We start from the raw sequence: 19,230 nt of genomic DNA, 5'->3' as shown, positions 1-19,230 counted from the left end.
CTCTGGTCTTAATGTCCATGGCACCTCTCTCTCTCTCTGGTCTTAATGTCCATGGCACCTCTCTCTCTCTCTCTCTGGTCTTAATGTCCATGGCACCTCTCTCTCTCTCTGGTCTTAATGTCCATGGCACCTCTCTCTCTCTCTCTGGTCTTAATGTCCATGGCACCTCTCTCTCTCTCTCTTTCTGGTCTTAATGTCCATGGCACCTCTCTCTCTCTCTGGTCTTAATGTCCATGGCACCTCTCTCTCTCTCTCTCTTAATGTCCATGGCACCTCTCTCTCTCTCTGGTCTTAATGTCCATGGCACCTCTCTCTCTCTCTCTCTCTGGTCTTAATGTCCATGGCACCTCTCTCTCTCTGTCCATGGCACCTCTCTCTCTCTTAATGTCCATGGCACCTCTCTCTCTCTCTCTCTTAATGTCCATCACCTCTCTCTCTCTGGTCTTAATGTCCATGGCACCTCTCTAATGTCCATGGCACCTCTCTCTCTCTCTCTCTGGTCTTAATGTCCATGGCACCTCTCTCTCTGGTCTTAATGTCCATGGCACCTCTCTCTCTCTCTCTCTCTCTCTGGTCTTAATGTCCATGGCACCTCTCTCTCTCTCTCTCTCTGGTCTTAATGTCCATGGCACCTCTCTCTCTCTCTCTGGTCTTAATGTCCATGGCACCTCTCTCTCTGGTCTTAATGTCCATGGCACCTCTCTCTCTCTCTCTCTGGTCTTAATGTCCATGGCACCTCTCTCTCTCTCTCTCTTTCTGGTCTTAATGTCCATGGCACCTCTCTCTCTCTCTCTCTTTCTGGTCTTAATGTCCATGGCACCTCTCTCTCTCTCTCTCTGGTCTTAATGTCCATGGCACCTCCTCTCTCTCTCTCTTAATGTCCATGGCACCTCTCTCTCTCTCTCTCTGGTCTTAATGTCCATGGCACCTCTCTCTCTCTCTCTCTGGTCTTAATGTCCATGGCACCTCTCTCCATGGCTCTCTCTCTCTCTCTCTCTCTCTCTCTCTCTGGTCTTAATGTCCATGGCACCTCTCTCTGGTCTTAATGTCCATGGCACCTCTCTCTCTCTCTCTCTCTCTCTGGTCTTAATGTCCATGGCACCTCTCTCTCTCTGGTCTTAATGTCCATGGCACCTCCTCTCTCTCTCTCTCTCTCTGGTCTTAATGTCCATGGCACCTCTCTCTCTCTCTCTCTGGTCTTAATGTCCATGGCACCTCTCTCTCTGGTCTTAATGTCCATGGCACCTCTCTCTCTCTCTCTCTCTCTCTCTCTGGTCTTAATGTCCATGGCACCTCTCTCTCTGGTCTTAATGTCCATGGCACCTCTCTCTCTCTCTCTCTCTCTGGTCTTAATGTCCATGGCACCTCTCTCTCTGGTCTTAATGTCCATGGCACCTCTCTCTCTCTCTCTCTGGTCTTAATGTCCATGAAACCTCTCTCTCTGGTCTTAATGTCCATGGCACCTCTCTCTCTCTCTCTGGTCTTAATGTCCATGGCACCTCTCTCTCTCTCTCTCTCTCTCTCTCTCTCTCTCTCTCTCTCTCTCTCTGGTCTTAATGTCCATGGCACCTCTCTCTCTCTCTGGTCTTAATGTCCATGGCACCTCCTCTCTCTCTCTCTCTGGTCTTAATGTCCATGGCACCTCGCTATCTCTCTCTCTCTCTCTCTGGTCTTAATGTCCATGGCACCTCTCTCTCTCTCTGGTCTTAATGTCCATGGCACCTCTCTCTCTGGTCTTAATGTCCATGGCACCTCGCTATCTCTCTCTCTCTCTCTCTGGTCTTAATGTCCATGGCACCTCTCTCTCTCTCTCTCTCTGGTCTTAATGTCCATGGCACCTCTCTCTCTCTCTCTCTGGTCTTAATGTCCATGGCACCTCTCTCTCTGGTCTTAATGTCCATGGCACCTCTCTCTCTCTCTCTGGTCTTAATGTCCATGGCACCTCTCTCTCTGGTCTTAATGTCCATGGCACCTCTCTCTCTCTCTCTCTCTCTCTCTCTGGTCTTAATGTCCATGGCACCTCTCTCTCTGGTCTTAATGTCCATGGCACCTCCTCTCTCTCTCTCTCTCTGGTCTTAATGTCCATGGCACCTCTCTCTCTCTCTCTCTGGTCTTAATGTCCATGGCACCTCTCTCTCTCTCTGGTCTTAATGTCCATGGCACCTCTCTCTCTCTCTGGTCTTAATGTCCATGGCACCTCTCTCTCTCTCTGGTCTTAAAGTCTATGGCACCCCTCTCCCTCTCTCTCTCTCCAGGTTGCTGAAGGTATATATAGCCTTCCCAGTACAGCCTGCTAAAGATACAGATAGCTGACCCAGTAGACTACGTTAAACAGAATGAAGGATGTGGGGAAGAAGACCCTGGAATAAGCGTCCAGCTCCAGGATATCTATGTGGATCCGTCCTTTCCTCCATCCGCCTCCTCTACACTCATCGTAACAGCAGAAGAAGCTCTGGCAGTCCTTCCCGTCCAGGCACTCATAGACACAGGCGTCCTCAAATTCCTGCCAGTATAGGTTGTTATACGTGGAGTTGTTCAACTTGATCACCGTAGGGGCAGGTCCCACTTCCAACACTGAGTAGTTCTGGAGACAGACAGACAGACGGGACAGAAGAGACAGAAGAGACAGACAGACAGACAGACAGACAGACAGACAGACAGACAGACAGACAGACAGACAGACAGACAGACAGACAGACAGACAGACAGACAGACAGACAGACAGACAGACAGAGACAGACAGACAGACAGACAGACAGACAGACAGACAGACAGACAGACAGACAGACAGACAGACAGACAGACAGACAGACAGACAGACAGACAGACAGACAGACAGACAGACAGACAGACAGACAGACAGACAGACAGACAGACAGACAGACAGACAGACAGGACAGACGGGACAGAGAGAGAGACAGACAGACAGACAGTGGACAGACTCTCTTGGACATACAGACAGAACACAGAGAGAATATCAGGTTTGAGACAGACAGACAGAGAGAGAGAGAGAGAGACAGAACTGTCATGACAGACATTCAGCATCCAGACAGGACTGACAGACAGACTGGGAGACATCCATGACAGACAGACCCAAATGACAGACATTCAGACAGACAGACAGACTTTTGACCACAACCCACAGGGCCCAGAGAGAAACCCAGAGAGAGAAACCCAGTGGAGAAACTCTCTTGGAGCATACTGCCAGAACACAGAGATAATATCAGGTTTGAGAGGAACGAAGTGCACTGTCATGTGTTGAGTCTGAGCATTCAGCATCCAGAGAGGACTGTCACTCAGATCTGGGAGCATCCATGACTGTGTCCCAAATGACACCACATTCGCTATATGGTGCCCCACTTTTGACCACAACCCACAGGGCCCATAGAGAAACCCATAGAGAAACCCATAGAGAAACCCATAGAGAAACCCATAGGGAAACCCATAGGGCTCATAGAGAAACCCATAGAGAAACCCATGGAGAAACCCATAGAGGAACCCACAGGGCCCATAGAGAAACCCATTGAGAAACCCATAGGGAAACCCATAGAGGAACCCACAGGGCCCATAGAGAAACCCATAGAGAAACCCATAGGGAAACCCATAGAGAAGCCCACAGGGAAACCCATAGAGAAACCCATAGAGAAACCCATAGAGGAACCCATAGGGATCATAGAGAAACCCATAGAGGAACCCATAGAGTAACCCATAGGGAAACCCATAGAGAAACCCATAGAGTAACCCATAGGGCTCATAGAGAAACCCATAGGGCTCATAGGGAAACCCATAGCGAAACCCATATGGCTCATAGGGAAACCCATAGAAAAACCCATAGGGCTCATAGAGAAACACATAGGGCTCATAGAGAAACCCATAGGGAAACCCATAGGCCTCATAGGGAAACCCATAGAGAAACCCATAGGGCTCATCGGGAAACCCATAGAGAAACCTATAGGGAAACCCATAGAGAAACCCATAGAGGAACCCATAGGGCTCATAGGGAAACCCATAGAGAAACCCATTGGGCTCAAAGGGAAACCCATAGATGAACCCATAGGGAAACTCATAGGGCTCATAGGGAAACCCATAGAGAAACCCATAGAGAAACCCATAGAGGAACCCATAGAGAAAACCATAGGGCTCATAGAGAAACCCATAGAGAAACCCATAGGGCTCATAGGGAAACCCATAGGGAAACCCATAGAGAAACCCATAGTGAAACCCATAGAGAAACCAATAGGGCTCATAAAGGAACCCATAGAGAAACCCATAGAGGAACCCATAGGGCTCATAGGGAAACCCATAGAGAATCCCATTGGGCTCAAAGGGAAACCCATAGATGAACCCATAGGGAAACTCATAGGGCTCATAGGGAAACCCATAGAGAAACCCATAGAGAAACCCATAGAGGAACCCATAGAGAAAACCATAGGGCTCATAGAGAAACCCATAGAGAAACCCATAGGGCTCATAGGGAAACCCATAGGGAAACCCATAGAGAAACCCATAGTGAAACCCATAGAGAAACCAATAGGGCTCATAAAGAAACCCATAGAGAAACCCATAGGGCTCATAGGCAAACCCATAGAGAAACCCATAGTGAAACCCATAGGGCTCATAGGCAAACCCATAGAGAAACCCATAGTGAAACCCATAGAGAAACCAATAGGGCTCATAGGGAAACCCATAGAGAAACCCATAGAGAAACCAATAGGGCTCATAGGGAAACCCATAGGGAAACCCATAGAGAAACCCATAGGGCTCATAGGGAAACCCATAAGGAAACCCATAGAGAAACCAATAGGGCTCATAAAGAAACCCATAGAGAAACCAATAGTGAAACCCATAGAGAAACCAATAGAGAAACCAATAGGGCTCATAAAGGAAACCCATAGAGAAACCCATAGGGCTCATAGGGAAACCCATAGAGAAACCCATAGATGAAGCCATAGGGCTCATAGGGAAACCCATAGAGAAACCCATAGAAACCAATAGGGCTCATAAAGAAACCCATAGAAAACCAATAGGGCTCATAAAGGAAACCCATAGAGAAACCCATAGGGCTCATAGAGAAACCCATAGAGAAACCCATAGATGAAGCCATAGGGCTCATAGGGAAACCCATAGAGAAACCCATAGAGAAACCCATAGGGAAACCCATAGAGAAACCCATAGAGAAACCCATAGAGGAACCCATAGGGCTCTGGTCAAAAGTAGTGGATGACGTAAGGAATAGGGTTTTATTTGGGACGCAGGCCAGGTCTCCCGATCTCTGACCTCATTCACAGGCTTTAAGAGGAGGGCGTATCACATACATCTATCAATATCAGACAGAGCTGAGCAGCAACACAGATCCTATCAATATCAGACAGAGCTGAGTAGCATCACAGACCCTGTCAATATCAGACAGAGCTGAGTAGCATCACAGACCCTGTCAATATCAGACAGAGCTGAGCAGCAACACAGACCCTGTCAATATCAGACAGAGCTGAGCAGCAACACAGACCCTGTCAATATCAGACAGAGCTGAGTAGCAACACAGATCCTACCAATATCAGACAGAGCTGAGTAGCAACACAGACCCTGTCAATATCAGACAGAGCTGTGCAGCAACACCCTAACACAGCTCAGAGATGTCCAGTAACACCCTAAAACAGCTCAGAGATGTCCAGGAACACCCTAAAACAGTTCAGAGATGTCCAGTAACACCCTAAAACAGCTCAGAGATGCCCAGTAACACCCTAAACAGCTCAGAGATGTCCAGTAGCACCCTAAACAGCTCAGAGATGTCCAGTAACACCCTAAAACAGCTCAGAGATGTCCAGTAACACCCTAAAACAGCTCAGAGATGTCCAGTAACACCCTAAAACAGCTCAGAGATGTCCAGTAACATAACAGAGCCTCTGTTAGAACACAGCCAATCAAAGTGCAGGTGCATTTATACGGAGACTTGATTACACACAGGTGGATTGTATTTATCATCATTAGTCATTTAGGTCAACATTGGATCATTCAGAGATCCTCACTGAACTTCTGGAGAGAGTTTGCTGCACTGAAAGTAAAGGGGCTGAATAATGTTGCACGCCCAATTTTTCAGTTTTTGATTTGTTAAAAAGGTTTGAAATATCCAATAAATGTCGTTCCACTTCATGATTGTGTCCCACTTGTTGTTGATTATTCACAAACAAATACAGTTTTATATCTTTATGTTTGAAGCCTGAAATGTGGCAAAAGGTCGCAAAGTTCAAGGGGGCCGAATACTTTCGCAAGGCACTGTATATAGTATTAATAATGAAGGAGGGAGGGCTCTGACTAATATATAGTATTAATAATGAAGGAGGGAGGGCTCTGACTAATATATAGTATTAATAATGAAGGAGGGAGGGCTCTGACTAATATATAGTATTAATAATGAAGGAGGGAGAGCTCTGACTAATATATAGTATTAATAATGAAGGAGGGAAGGCTCTGACTAATATATAGTATTAATAATGAAGGAGGGAGGGCTCTGACTAATATATAGTATTAATAATGAAGGAGGGAAGGCTCTGACTAATATATAGTATTAATAATGAAGGAGGGAGGGCAGACCAGGCTCTGACTAATATATAGTATTAATAATGAAGGAGGGAGGGCAGACCAGGCTCTGACTAATATATAGTATTAAAAATTAAGGAGGGGGGCTCTGACTAATATATAGTATTAATAATGAAGGAGGGAGGGCTCTGACTAATATATAGTATTAATAATGAAGGAGGGAAGGCTCTGACTAATATATAGTATTAATAATGAAGGAGGGAGGGCAGTCCAGGCTCTGACTAATATATAGAATTAATAATGAAGGAAGGAGGGCTATGACTAATATATAGTATTAATAATGAAGGAGGGAGGGCGGAAGGAGGGAGGGCGGGCTCTGACTAATATATAGTATTAGTAATTAAGGAGGGAAGGCAGACCAGGCTCTAACTAATATATAGTACAAATAATGAAGGAGGGAGGGCAGACCAGGCTCTGACTAATATATAATATTAATAATGAAGGAGGGGGGGCTCTGACTAATAGATAATATTAATAATGAAGGAGGGAGGGCAGACCAGGCTCTGACTAATATATAATATTAATAATGAAGGAGGGGGCTCTGACTAATATATAGTATTAGTAATGAAGGAGGGAGGGCGGACCAGGCTCTGACTAATATATAGTATTAATAATGAAGGAGGGGGGCTCTGACTAATATATAGTATTAATAATGAAGGAGGGGCAGACCAGGCTCTGACTAATATATAGTATTAATAATGAAGGAGGGAGGCTCTGACTAATATATAGTATTAATAATGAAGGAGGGGGGGCTCTGACTAATATATAGTATTAATAATGAAGGAGGGAGGGCTCTGACTAATATATAGTATTAGTAATGAAGGAGGGAGGGCTGACCAGGCTCTGACTAATATATAGTATTAATAATGAAGGAGGGAGGGGGCTCTGACTAATATATAGTATTAATAATGAAGGAGGGAGGGCGGACCAGGCTCTGACTAATATATAGTATTAGTAATGAAGGGGAGGGCAGACCAGGCACTGATTAATATATAGTATTAGTAATGAAGGAGGGGGCAGACCAGGCTCTGACTAATATATAGTATTAGTAATGAAGGAGGGGGGGAGGGAGGGCAGACCAGGCTCTGACTAATATATAGTATTAATAATGAAGGAGGGAGTGCTCTGACTAATATATAGTATTAATAATGAAGGAGGGGGCTCTGACTAATATATAGTATTAATAATGAAGGAGGGAGGGCTCTGACTAATATATAGTATTAATAATGAAGGAGGGAGGGCTCTGACTAATATATAGTATTAGTAATGAAGGAGGGAGGGCAGACCAGGCACTGACTAATATATAGTATTAATAATGAAGGAGGGGGCTCTGACTAATATATAGTATTAATAATGAAGGAGGGGGGCTCTGACTAATATATAGTATTAGTAATGAAGGAGGGAGGGCAGACCAGGCACTGACTAATATATAGTATTAATAATGAAGGAGGGAGGGCAGACCAGGCACTGACTAATATATAGTATTAGTAATTAAGGAGGGAGGGCAGACCAGGCTCTAACTAATATATAGTATTAGTAATTAAGGAGGGAGGGCAGACCAGGCTCTAACTAATATATAGTACAAATAATGAAGGAGGGAGGGAGGGCAGACCGGGCTCTGACTAATATATAGTATTAATAATGAAGGAGGGGGGGCTCTGACTAATATATAGTATTAGTAATGAAGGAGGGGGGCTCTGACTAATATATAGTATTAATAATGAAGGAGGGGGCTCTGACTAATATATAGTATTAATAATGAAGGAGGGGGGCTCTGACTAATATATAGTATTAGTAATGAAGGAGGGAGGGCGGACCAGGCTATGACTAATATATAGTATTAATAATGAAGGAGGGGGGCTCTGACTAATATATAGTATTAATAATGAAGGAGGGAGGGCTCAGACTAATATATAGTATTAATAATGAAGGAGGGGGGGCTCTGACTAATATATAGTATTAATAATGAAGGAGGGAGGGCTCTAATAATGAAGGAGGGAGGGCTCTGACTAATATATAGTATTAATAATGAAGGAGGAGGGGCTCTGACTAATATATAGTATTAATAATGAAGGAGGGGAGGGCTCTGACTAATATATAGTATTAGTAATGAAGGAGGGAGGGCGGACCAGGCTCTGACTAATATATAGTATTAATAATGAAGGAGGGGGGCTCTGACTAATATATAGTATTAATAATGAAGGAGGGGGGTTCTGACTAATATATAGTATTAATAATGAAGGAGGGAGGGCGGACCAGGCTCTGACTAATATATAGTATTAGTAATGAAGGAGGGGGGGCAGACCAGGCTCTGACTAATATATAGTATTAGTAATGAAGGCGGGAGGGCAGACCAGGCTAGAACTAATATATAGTATTAATAATGAAGGAGGGAGGGCTCTGACTAATATATGATATTAATAATGAAGGAGGGGGGCTCTGACTAATATATAGTATTAATAATGAAGGAAGGAGGGCTATGACTAATATATAGTATTAATAATGAAGGAGGGGGCTCTGACTAATATATAGTATAAGTAATGAAGGAGGGAGGGCGGACCAGGCTCTGACTAATATATAGTATTAATAATGAAGGAAGGAGGGCTATGACTAGTATATAGTATTAATAATGAAGGAGGGAGGGCGGACCAGGCTCTGACTAATATATAGTATTAGTAATGAAGTAGGTAGGGCAGACCAGGCACTGACTGATATATAGTATTAGTAATGAAGGAGGGGGGGCAGACCAGGCTCTGACTAATATATAGTATTAGTAATGAAGGCGGGAGGGCAGACCAGGCTAGAACTAATATATAGTATTAATAATGAAGGAGGGAGGGCTCTGACTAATATATATATTAATAATTAAGGAGGGGGGCTCTGACTAATATATAGTATTAGTAATGAAAGGGGGAGGGTGGACCAGGCTCTGACTAATATATAGTATTAATAATGAAGGAGGGAGTGCTCTGACTAATATATAGTATTAATAATGAAGGAGGGAGGGCTCTGACTAATATATAGTATTAATAATGAAGGAGGGCGGGCAGACCAGGCTCTGACTAATATACAGTATTAATAATGAAGGAAGGAGGGCTATGACTAATATATAGTATTAATAATGAAGGGGGGCTCTGACTAATATATATTATAAGTAATGAAGGAGGGAGGGCTCTGACTAATATATAGTATTAATAATGAAGGAGGGAGGGCAGACCAGGCACTGACTAATATATAGTATTAATAATGAAGGAGGGAGGGCAGACCAGGCTCTAACTAATATAGAGTATTAGTAATTAAGGAGGGAGGGCAGACCAGGCTCTGACTAATATATAGTACAAATAATGAAGGAGGGAGGGCAGACCAGGCTCTGACTAATATATAGTATTAATAATGAAGGAGGGGGGCTCTGACTAATATATAGTATTAATAATGAAGGAGGGGGGCTCTGACTAATATATAGTATTAGTAATGAAGGAGGGAGGGCGGACCAGGCTATGACTAATATATAGTATTAATAATGAAGGAGGGGGCTCTGACTAATATATAGTATTAATAATGAAGGAGGGGGGCTCTGACTAATATATAGTATTAATAATGAAGGAGGGAGGGCTCTGACTAATATATAGTATTAATAATGAAGGAGGGAGGGCTCTGACTAATATATAGTATTAATAATGAAGGAGGAGGGGCTCTGACTAATATATAGTATTAATAATGAAGGAGGGAGGGCTCTGACTAATATATAGTATTAATAATGAAGGAGGGGCTCTGACTAATATATAGTAGGGCTGACCAGGCTCTGACTAATATATAGTATTAGTAATTAAGGAGGGAGGGCAGACCAGGCTCTAACTAATATATAGTACAAATAATGAAGGAGGGAGGGCAGACCAATATATAGTATTAATAATGGGCTCTGACTAATATATAGTATTAATAATGAAGGAGGGGGGCTCTGACTAATATATAGTATTAATAATGAAGGAGGGGGGCTCTGACTAATATATAGTATTAATAATGAAGGAGGGGGCTCTGACTAATATATAGTATTAATAATGAAGGAGGGGGGGGCTCTGACTAATATATAGTATTAGTAATGAAGGAGGGAGGGCGGACCAGGCTATGACTAATATATAGTATTAATAATGAAGGAGGGGGCTCTGACTAATATATAGTATTAATAATGAAGGAGGGAGGGCTCTGACTAATATATAGTATTAATAATGAAGGAGGGGGGTTCTGACTAATATATAGTATTAATAATGAATGAGGGAGGGCTCTGACTAATATATAGTATTAATAATGAAGGAGGAGGGGCTCTGACTAATATATAGTATTAATAATGAAGGAGGGAGGGCTCTGACTAATATATAGTATTAATAATGAAGGAGGGAGGGCTGACCAGGCTCTGACTAATATATAGTATTAATAATGAAGGAGGGAGGGGCTCTGACTAATATATAGTATTAATAATGAAGGAGGGGGTTCTGACTAATATATAGTATTAATAATGAAGGAGGGAGACCAGGCGGACCAGGCTCTGACTAATATATAGTATTAATAATGAAGGAGGAGGGCAGACCAGGCACTGACTGATATATAGTATTAATAATGAAGGAAGGAGGGCTCTGACTAATATATATATTAATAATGAAGGAGGGGGGGCTCTGACTAATATATATATTAATAATGAAGGAAGGGAGGGCTCTGACTAATATATAGTATTAATAATGAAGGAGGGGGGGCTCTGACTAATATATAGTATTAATAATGAAGGAGGGAGGGCGGACCAGGCTCTGACTAATATATAGTATTAATAATGAAGGAAGGAGGGCTATGACTAATATATAGTATTAATAATGAAGGAGGGAGGGCGGACCAGGCTCTGACTAATATATAGTATTAGTAATGAAGGAGGTAGGGCAGACCAGGCACTGACTGATATATAGAAGTAAATGAAGGAAGGAGGGCTCTGACTAATATATAGTATTAATAATGAAGGAGGGGGCTCTGACTAATATATAGTATTAATAATGAAGGAAGGAGGGCTCTGACTAATATATAGTATTAATAATGAAGGAGGGGGGGCTCTGACTAATATATAGTATTAATAATGAAGGAGGGAGGGCTCTGAATGAAGGAGGGAGGGCGGACCAGGCTCTGACTAATATATAGTATTAATAATGAAGGAAGGAGGGCTATGACTAATATATAGTATTAATAATGAAGGAGGGAGGGCGGACCAGGCTCTGACTAATATATAGTATTAATAATGAAGGAGGGCAGACCAGGCACTGACTAATATATAGTATTAGTAATGAAGGAGGGGGGCTCTGACAGACCAGGCTCTGACTAATATATAGTATTAATAATGAAGGAGGGAGGGCGGACCAGGCTAGAACTAATATATAGTATTAATAATGAAGGAGGGAGGGCTCTGACTAATATATATATTAATAATTAAGGAGGGGGGCTCTGACTAATATATAGTATTAGTAATGAAAGGGGGAGGGTGGACCAGGCTCTGACTAATATATAGTATTAATAATGAAGGAGGGAGTGCTCTGACTAATATATAGTATTAATAATGAAGGAGGGAGGGCTCTGACTAATATATAGTATTAATAATGAAGGAGGGCGGGCAGACCAGGCTCTGACTAATATATAGTATTAATAATGAAGGAGGGCGGGCAGACCAGGCTCTGACTAATATATAGTATTAATAATGAAGGAAGGGGGGCTCTGACTAATATATAGTATTAATGAAGGAGGGAGGGCTCTGACTAATATATAGTATTAATAATGAAGGGGGGGGCTCTGACTAATATATATTATAAGTAATGAAGGAGGGAGGGCGGACCAGGCTCTGACTAATATATAGTATTAATAATGAAGGAAGGAGGGCTCTGACTAATATATAGTATTAATAATGAAGGAGGGAGGGCGGACCAGGCTCTGACTAATATATAGTATTAATAATGAAGGAAGGAGGGCTCTGAGTAATATATAGTATTAATAATGAAGGAGAGAGGGCGGACCAGGCTCTGACTAATATATAGTATTAATAATGAAGGAGGGTGGGCTCTGACTAATATATATTATTAATAATGAAGGAAGGAGGGCTCTAACTAATATATAGTATTAATAATGAAGGAGGGAGGGGGCTCTGACTAATATATAGTATTAATAATGAAGGAGGGGGGGTTCTGACTAATATATAGTATTAATAATGAAGGAAGGGAGGGCTCTGACTAATATATAGTATTAATAATGAAGGAGGGGGGGCTCTGACTAATATATAATATTAATAATGTTAGGAGGAGGAGGGCTCTAACTAATATATAGTATTAATAATGAAGGAAGGAGGGCTCTGACTAATATATAGTATTAATAATGAAGGAGGGAGGGCTCTGACTAATATATAGTATTAATAATGAAGGAGGGAGGGCTCTGACTAATATATAGTATTAATAATGAAGGAGGGAGGGCGGACCAGGCTCTGACTAATATATAGTATTAATAATGAAGGAGGGAGGGCTCTGACTAATATATAGTATTAATAATGAAGGAGGGGCAGACCAGGAAGGAGGGAGGGCAGACCTACTAATATATAGTATTAATAATGAAGGAGGGAGGGCTCTGACTAATATATAGTATTAATAATGAAGGAGGGGGGCTCTGACTAATATATATTATAAGTAATGAAGGAGGGAGGGGGGGCGGACCAGGCTCTGACTAGGCTCTGACTAATATATAGTATTAATAATGAAGGAAGGAGGGCTCTGACTAATATATAGTATTAATAATGAAGGAGGGAGGGCTCTGACTAATATATAGTATTAATAATGAAGGCTCTGACTAATATATAGTATTAATAATGAAGGAAGGAGGGCTCTGAGTAATATATAGTATTAATAATGAAGGAGGGAGGGCGGACCAGGCTCTGACTAATATATAGTATTAATAATGAAGGAGGGAGGGCTCTGACTAATATATATTATTAATAATGATGGAGGGAGGGCTCTGACTATTATCTACTATTGATAAGGAAGGAGGGAGGGCGGACCAGGCTAGAACTAATATATAGTATTAATAATGAAGGAGGGAGGGCTCTGACTAATATATAGTATTAATAATGAAGGAGGGAGGGCTCTGACTAATATATAGTATTAATAATGAAGGAGGGAGGGCTCTGACTAATATATAGTATTAATAATGAAGGAGGGAGGGCAGACCAGGCTCTGACTAATATATAGTATTAATAATGAAGGAAGGAGGGCTCTGACTAATATATAGTATTAATAATGAAGGAGGGGGCTCTGACTAATATATTAGTATTAATAATGAAGGAGGGGGCAGACCAGGCTCTGACTAATATATAGTATTAATAATGAAGGAGGGAGGGCTCTGACTAATATATAGTATTAATAATGAAGGAGGGAGGGCTCTGACTAATATATAGTATTAATAATGAAGGAGGGAGGACTGACCAGGCTCTGACTAATATATAGTATTAATAATGAAGGAGGGAGGGCTCTGACTAATATATAATATTAATAATGAAGGAGGTAGACTAATATATAGTATTAATAATGAAGACCAGGCACTGACTGATATATAGTATTAATAATGAAGGAGGGAGGAGACCAGGCTCTGACTAATATATAGTATTAATAATGAAGGAGGGAGGGCAGACCAGGCTCTGACTAATATATTGTATTAATAATGAAGGAGGGAGTGCTCTGACTAATATATAGTATTAATAATGAAGGAGGGGGCTCTGACTAATATATAGTATTAATAATGAAGGAAGGAGGGCTCTGACTAATATATATTATTAATAATGAAGGAGGGAGGGCAGACCAAGCTCTGACTAATATATAGTATTAATAATGAAGGAGGGAGGGCAGACCAGGCTCTGACTAATATATAGTATTAATAATGAAGGAGGGGGGGCTCTGACTAATATATAGTATTAATAATGAAGGAGGGAGGGCTCTAACTAATATATAGTATTTGTAATGAAGGAGGGAGGACGGACCAGGCTCTGACTAATATGTAGTATTAATAATGAAGGAGGGGGTTCTGACTAATATATAGTATTAATAATGAAGGAGGGAGGGCTCTGACTAGTATTAATAATGAGGGAGGGCTAATATATATAGTATTAATAATGAAGGAGGGAGGGCAGACCAGGCTCTGACTAATATATAGTATTAATAATGAAGGAGGGGGGCTCTGACTAATATATAGTATTAATAATGAAGGAGGGAGGGCAGACCAGGCTCTGACTAATATATAATATTAATAATGAAGGAGGGGGCTCTGACTAATATATAGTATTAATAATGAAGGAGGGGGGGCTCTGACTAATATATAGTATTAGTAATGAAGGAGGGAGGGCGGACCAGGCTAACTAATATATAGTATTAATAATGAAGGAGGGGGGCTCTGACTAATATATAGTATTAATAATGAAGGAGGGAGGGCTCTGACTAATATATAGTATTAATAATGAAGGAGGGAGGGCGGACTCTGACTAATATATAGTATTAATAATGGAGGGAGAGCTCTGACTAATATATAGTATAGAATAATGAAGGAGGGAGGGCTCTGACTAATATTTAGTATTAATATTAAGGAGGGGTGCTCTGACTAATATATAGTATTAATAATGAAGGAGGGGGAGCTCTGACTAATATATAGTATTAATAATTAAGAAGGGGTGCTCTGACTAATATATAGTATTAATAATGAAGGAGGGAGGGCTCTGACTAATATATAGTATAAATAATGAAGGAGGGAGGGCTCTGACTAATATAAAGTATTAATAATGAAGGAGGGAGGGCAGACCAGGCTCTGACTAATATATAGTATTAAAAATGAAGGAGGGAGGGCTCTGACTAATATATAGTATTAATAATGAAGGAGGGAGGGCAGACCAGGCTCTGACTAATATATAGTATTAAAAATGAAGGAGGGAGGGCTCTGACTAATATATAGTATTAATAATGAAGGAGGGAGGGCAGACCAGGCTCTGACTAATATATAGTATTAAAAATGAAGGAGGGAGGGCTCTGACTAATATATAGTATAAATAATGAAGGAGGGAGGGCTCTGACTAATATAAAGTATTAATCATGAAGGAGGGAGGGCAGACCAGGCTCTGACTAATATATAGTATTAAAAATGAAGGAGGGAGGGCTCTGACTAATATATAGTATTAATAATGAAGGAGGGAGGGCAGACCAGGCTCTGACTAATATATAGTATTAAAAATGAAGGAGGGAGGGCTCTGACTAATATTTAGTATTAATAATGAAGGAGGGAGGGCTCTGACTAATATATAGTATTAAAAATGAAGGAGGGAGGGCAGACCAGGCTCTGACTAATATATAGTATTAATAATGAAGGAGGGAGGGCTCTGACTAATATTTAGTATTAATAATTAAGGAGGGGTGCTCTGACTAATATATAGTATTAATAATGAAGGAGGGAGAGCTCTGACTAATATATAGTATAAATAATGAAGGAGGGAGGGCTCTGACTAATATTTAGTATTAATAATTAAGGAGGGGTGCTCTGACTAATATATAGTATTAATAATGAAGGGAGAGCTCTGACTAATATATAGTATTAATAATTAAGGAGGGGTGCTCTGACTAATATATAGTATTAATAATGAAGGAGGGAGGGCTCTGACTAATATATAGTATTAAAATGGAGGGAGCCTCCCCCTACTAATATTCTAATATATAGTATTAATAATGAAGGATCGCGCAACATTTTGGCGTCCTGCTACTCAGGCCAGGAATATAGTATATGCATATGATTAGTATGTGTGGATAGAAAACACTCAGACGTTTCCAAAACTGTTTAAATCAAGGCTGTGACTATAACAGAACGTCTGTTTCATCGAAAAAGGAGGGAGGGCGTACTAAATCTGATCACTGGAGATGGGAAAAATATTGCAATCCCAAATTGTTGAAGGAGAACCGTATTAAATGAGGCCGAGCTTGCAGTACCTACAGCAGGATGTATAGAGTCTCCTCTGATTTGATATATGATTTGATTCTTGGTAGATCCGACCAAAGGGAACCGATTCCCTCCGACCACCAACCCGAGGCATTGTCTTTCTTTTTTTTCCGGACATTTTTCCACACGGCCAGCTATCGAAGTTTAATAGGAAGGAGGGAGGGCAGACTCCTGATGATTTTTATAGCTTATTAACGTGTATTATACCTAAAGTTGCATTAGAAAGGATTTCAAGTGTTTTGTGAAAGTTTATCGTCTTTTTAACTTTTAAAAAAAGACGGCTTACTAATATATAGTATATGAAACGCTATTTTTTCCGTTTATCACACAGTCTTCATAGATCGATATCTAGGCTATATATGGACCGATTTAATCCAAAAAAAGACCCAGTATTGATTATGGGACATCAAGGTGTGCAAAGAAAGAAGATGGTCAAAGGTAATTAATGTTTTATATTTTATTGTGCGGTTTGTGTAGCGCCGACTATGCTAATTCTTTTATATAGTTTAATAATCCCCTACGGGTCTTTTGGGGTGTTGCATGCTATCAGATAATAGCTATAGTATTTTAAAAATGAAGGAGGGCTAGATTCACAATGACTGTAGCTTTATTTCAATACCAAGCATATGTATTTTAATGAACGTTTGCGTTTAACTAATACTATTAGCGTGTAGCGTAGCGCATGTATAGTATTTGAAGAGCTCTAGGTGGGGACGGCTCTGCGTCTCAAGTAAGCTCAAGAGGTTTTAATAATGAAGGAGGGAGGGCTCTGACTAATATATAGTATTAATAATGAAGGAGGGAGGGCTCTGACTAATATATAGTATAAATAATGAAGGGGGAGGGCAGACCAGGCTCTGACTAATATATAGTATAAATAATGAAGGAGGGAGGGCTCTGACTAATATATAGTATAAATAATGAAGGGGGAGGGCAGACCAGGCTCTGACTAATATATAGTATTAATAATGAAGGAGGGAGGGCAGACCAGGCTCTGACTAATATATAGTATTAATAATGAAGGAGGGGGGGCTCTGACTAATATAAAGTATTAATAATGAAGGAGGGAGGGCAGACCAGGCTCTGACTAATATATAGTATTAAAAATGAAGGAGGGAGGGCTCTGACTAATATATAGTATTAATAATGAAGGAGGGAGGGCAGACCAGGCTCTGACTAATATATAGTATTAAAAATGAAGGAGGGAGGGCTCTGACTAATATATAGTATTAATAATGAAGGAGGCGGGGCTCTGACTAATATATAGTATTACAAATGAAGGAGGGATGGCGGACCAGGCTCTGACTAATATATAATATTAATAATGAAGGAGGGAGGGCACTGACTAATATATAGTATTAATAATGTAGGTGGGAGGGCAACCAGGCTCTGACTAATTAATATATAGTATTAATAATTAAGAAGGGAGGGCTCTGACTAATATATAGTATTAATAATTAAGAAGGGAGGGCTCTGACTAATATATAGTATTAACCTTATCATTGTAATATTACTAATACATAAGTATACTGTAAATTATCTGGGGCAGAACTGTATGTGGGACACAATTAACCATACAATCATGTAAACAAAGGATTTCACTGCAGTCACAAATGTTTTCCTGAGTCTGTCGCTGTTGGGTCTAGGCCTTATCTTACCATTCTCTGGGTCTTCCTGGGTCTGTAGCTGTATCTTACCATTCTCTGGGTCTTCCTGGGTCTCGGGCTGTGGGTGTATCTTACCATTCTCTGGGTCTTCCTGGGTTTAGGGTTGCGGCTCTATCTTAAACATTCTCTGGGTGTTCCTGGGTTTAGGGTTGCGGCTCTATCTTACCATTCTCTGGGTCTTCCTGGGTTTAGGGTTGTGGCTCTATCTTACCATTCTCTGGGCCTTCCTGGGTCTGTAGCTGCATCTTTCCATTATCTGGGTCTTCCTGGGTCTGTAGCTGCATCTTACCTTCTCTGGGTCTTCCTGGGTTTAGGGTTGCGGCTCTATCTTACCATTCTCCAGGTCTTCCTGGGTCTGTAGCTGTATCTTATCATTCGCTGGGTCTTCCTGGGTCTGTAGCTGTATCTTACCATTCTCTGGGTCTTCCTGGGTCAAGGGCTGTGGGTGTATCTTACCATTCTCTGGGTCTTCCTGGGTTTAGGGTTGTGGCTCTATCTTACCATTCTCTGGGTCTTCCTGGGTCTCGGGCTGTATCTTACCAATATCTGGGTGTTCCGTGGTCTGGGTCTTGGGCTGTGGCTCTATCTTACCATTCTCTGGGTGTTCCGTGGTCTGGGTCTTGGGCTGTGGCTCTATCTTACCATTCTCTGGGTGTTCCGTGGTCTGGGTCTCGGGCTGTGGCTCTATCTTACCATTCTCTGGGTCTTCCTGGGTCTCGGGCTGTGGCTCTATCTTACCATTCTCTGGGTCTTCCTGGGTCTCGGGCTGTGGCTCTATCTTACCATTCTCTGGCTGTTCCGTGGTTTGGGTCTTGGGCTGTGGCTCTATCTTACCATTCTCTGGGTGTTCCGTGGTCTGGGTCTTGGGCTGTAGCTGTATCTCACCATTCTCTGGGTCTTCCTGGGTCTCGGGCTGTATCTTACCAAT

At 41.5% G+C, this 19,230-nt stretch overlaps 1 protein-coding gene across 1 annotated transcript in view; it reads right to left on the bottom strand.

Annotated features, from left to right (window-relative positions):
* Window positions 1–2,216: 2,216 nt before the first annotated feature.
* The window catches only part of LOC112251675 (gamma-aminobutyric acid receptor subunit gamma-3), a 332,193-nt gene continuing 315,179 nt past the window's right edge, over window positions 2,217–19,230 (bottom strand). The window contains exon 9 of the mRNA XM_042322670.1: window positions 2,217–2,584. Coding sequence (XP_042178604.1) covers window positions 2,294–2,584 — 291 coding nt within the window. The 3' untranslated portion in view covers window positions 2,217–2,293. The remainder of the gene's footprint in view (window positions 2,585–19,230) is intronic.

Source organism: Oncorhynchus tshawytscha, linkage group LG05 (assembly GCF_018296145.1).
Source record: "Oncorhynchus tshawytscha isolate Ot180627B linkage group LG05, Otsh_v2.0, whole genome shotgun sequence".
Taxonomy (NCBI): Eukaryota; Metazoa; Chordata; class Actinopteri; order Salmoniformes; family Salmonidae; genus Oncorhynchus; species Oncorhynchus tshawytscha.
Note: the sequence above shows the minus strand (reverse complement) of the source record. Positions and strands in the feature narration are given on the sequence as shown.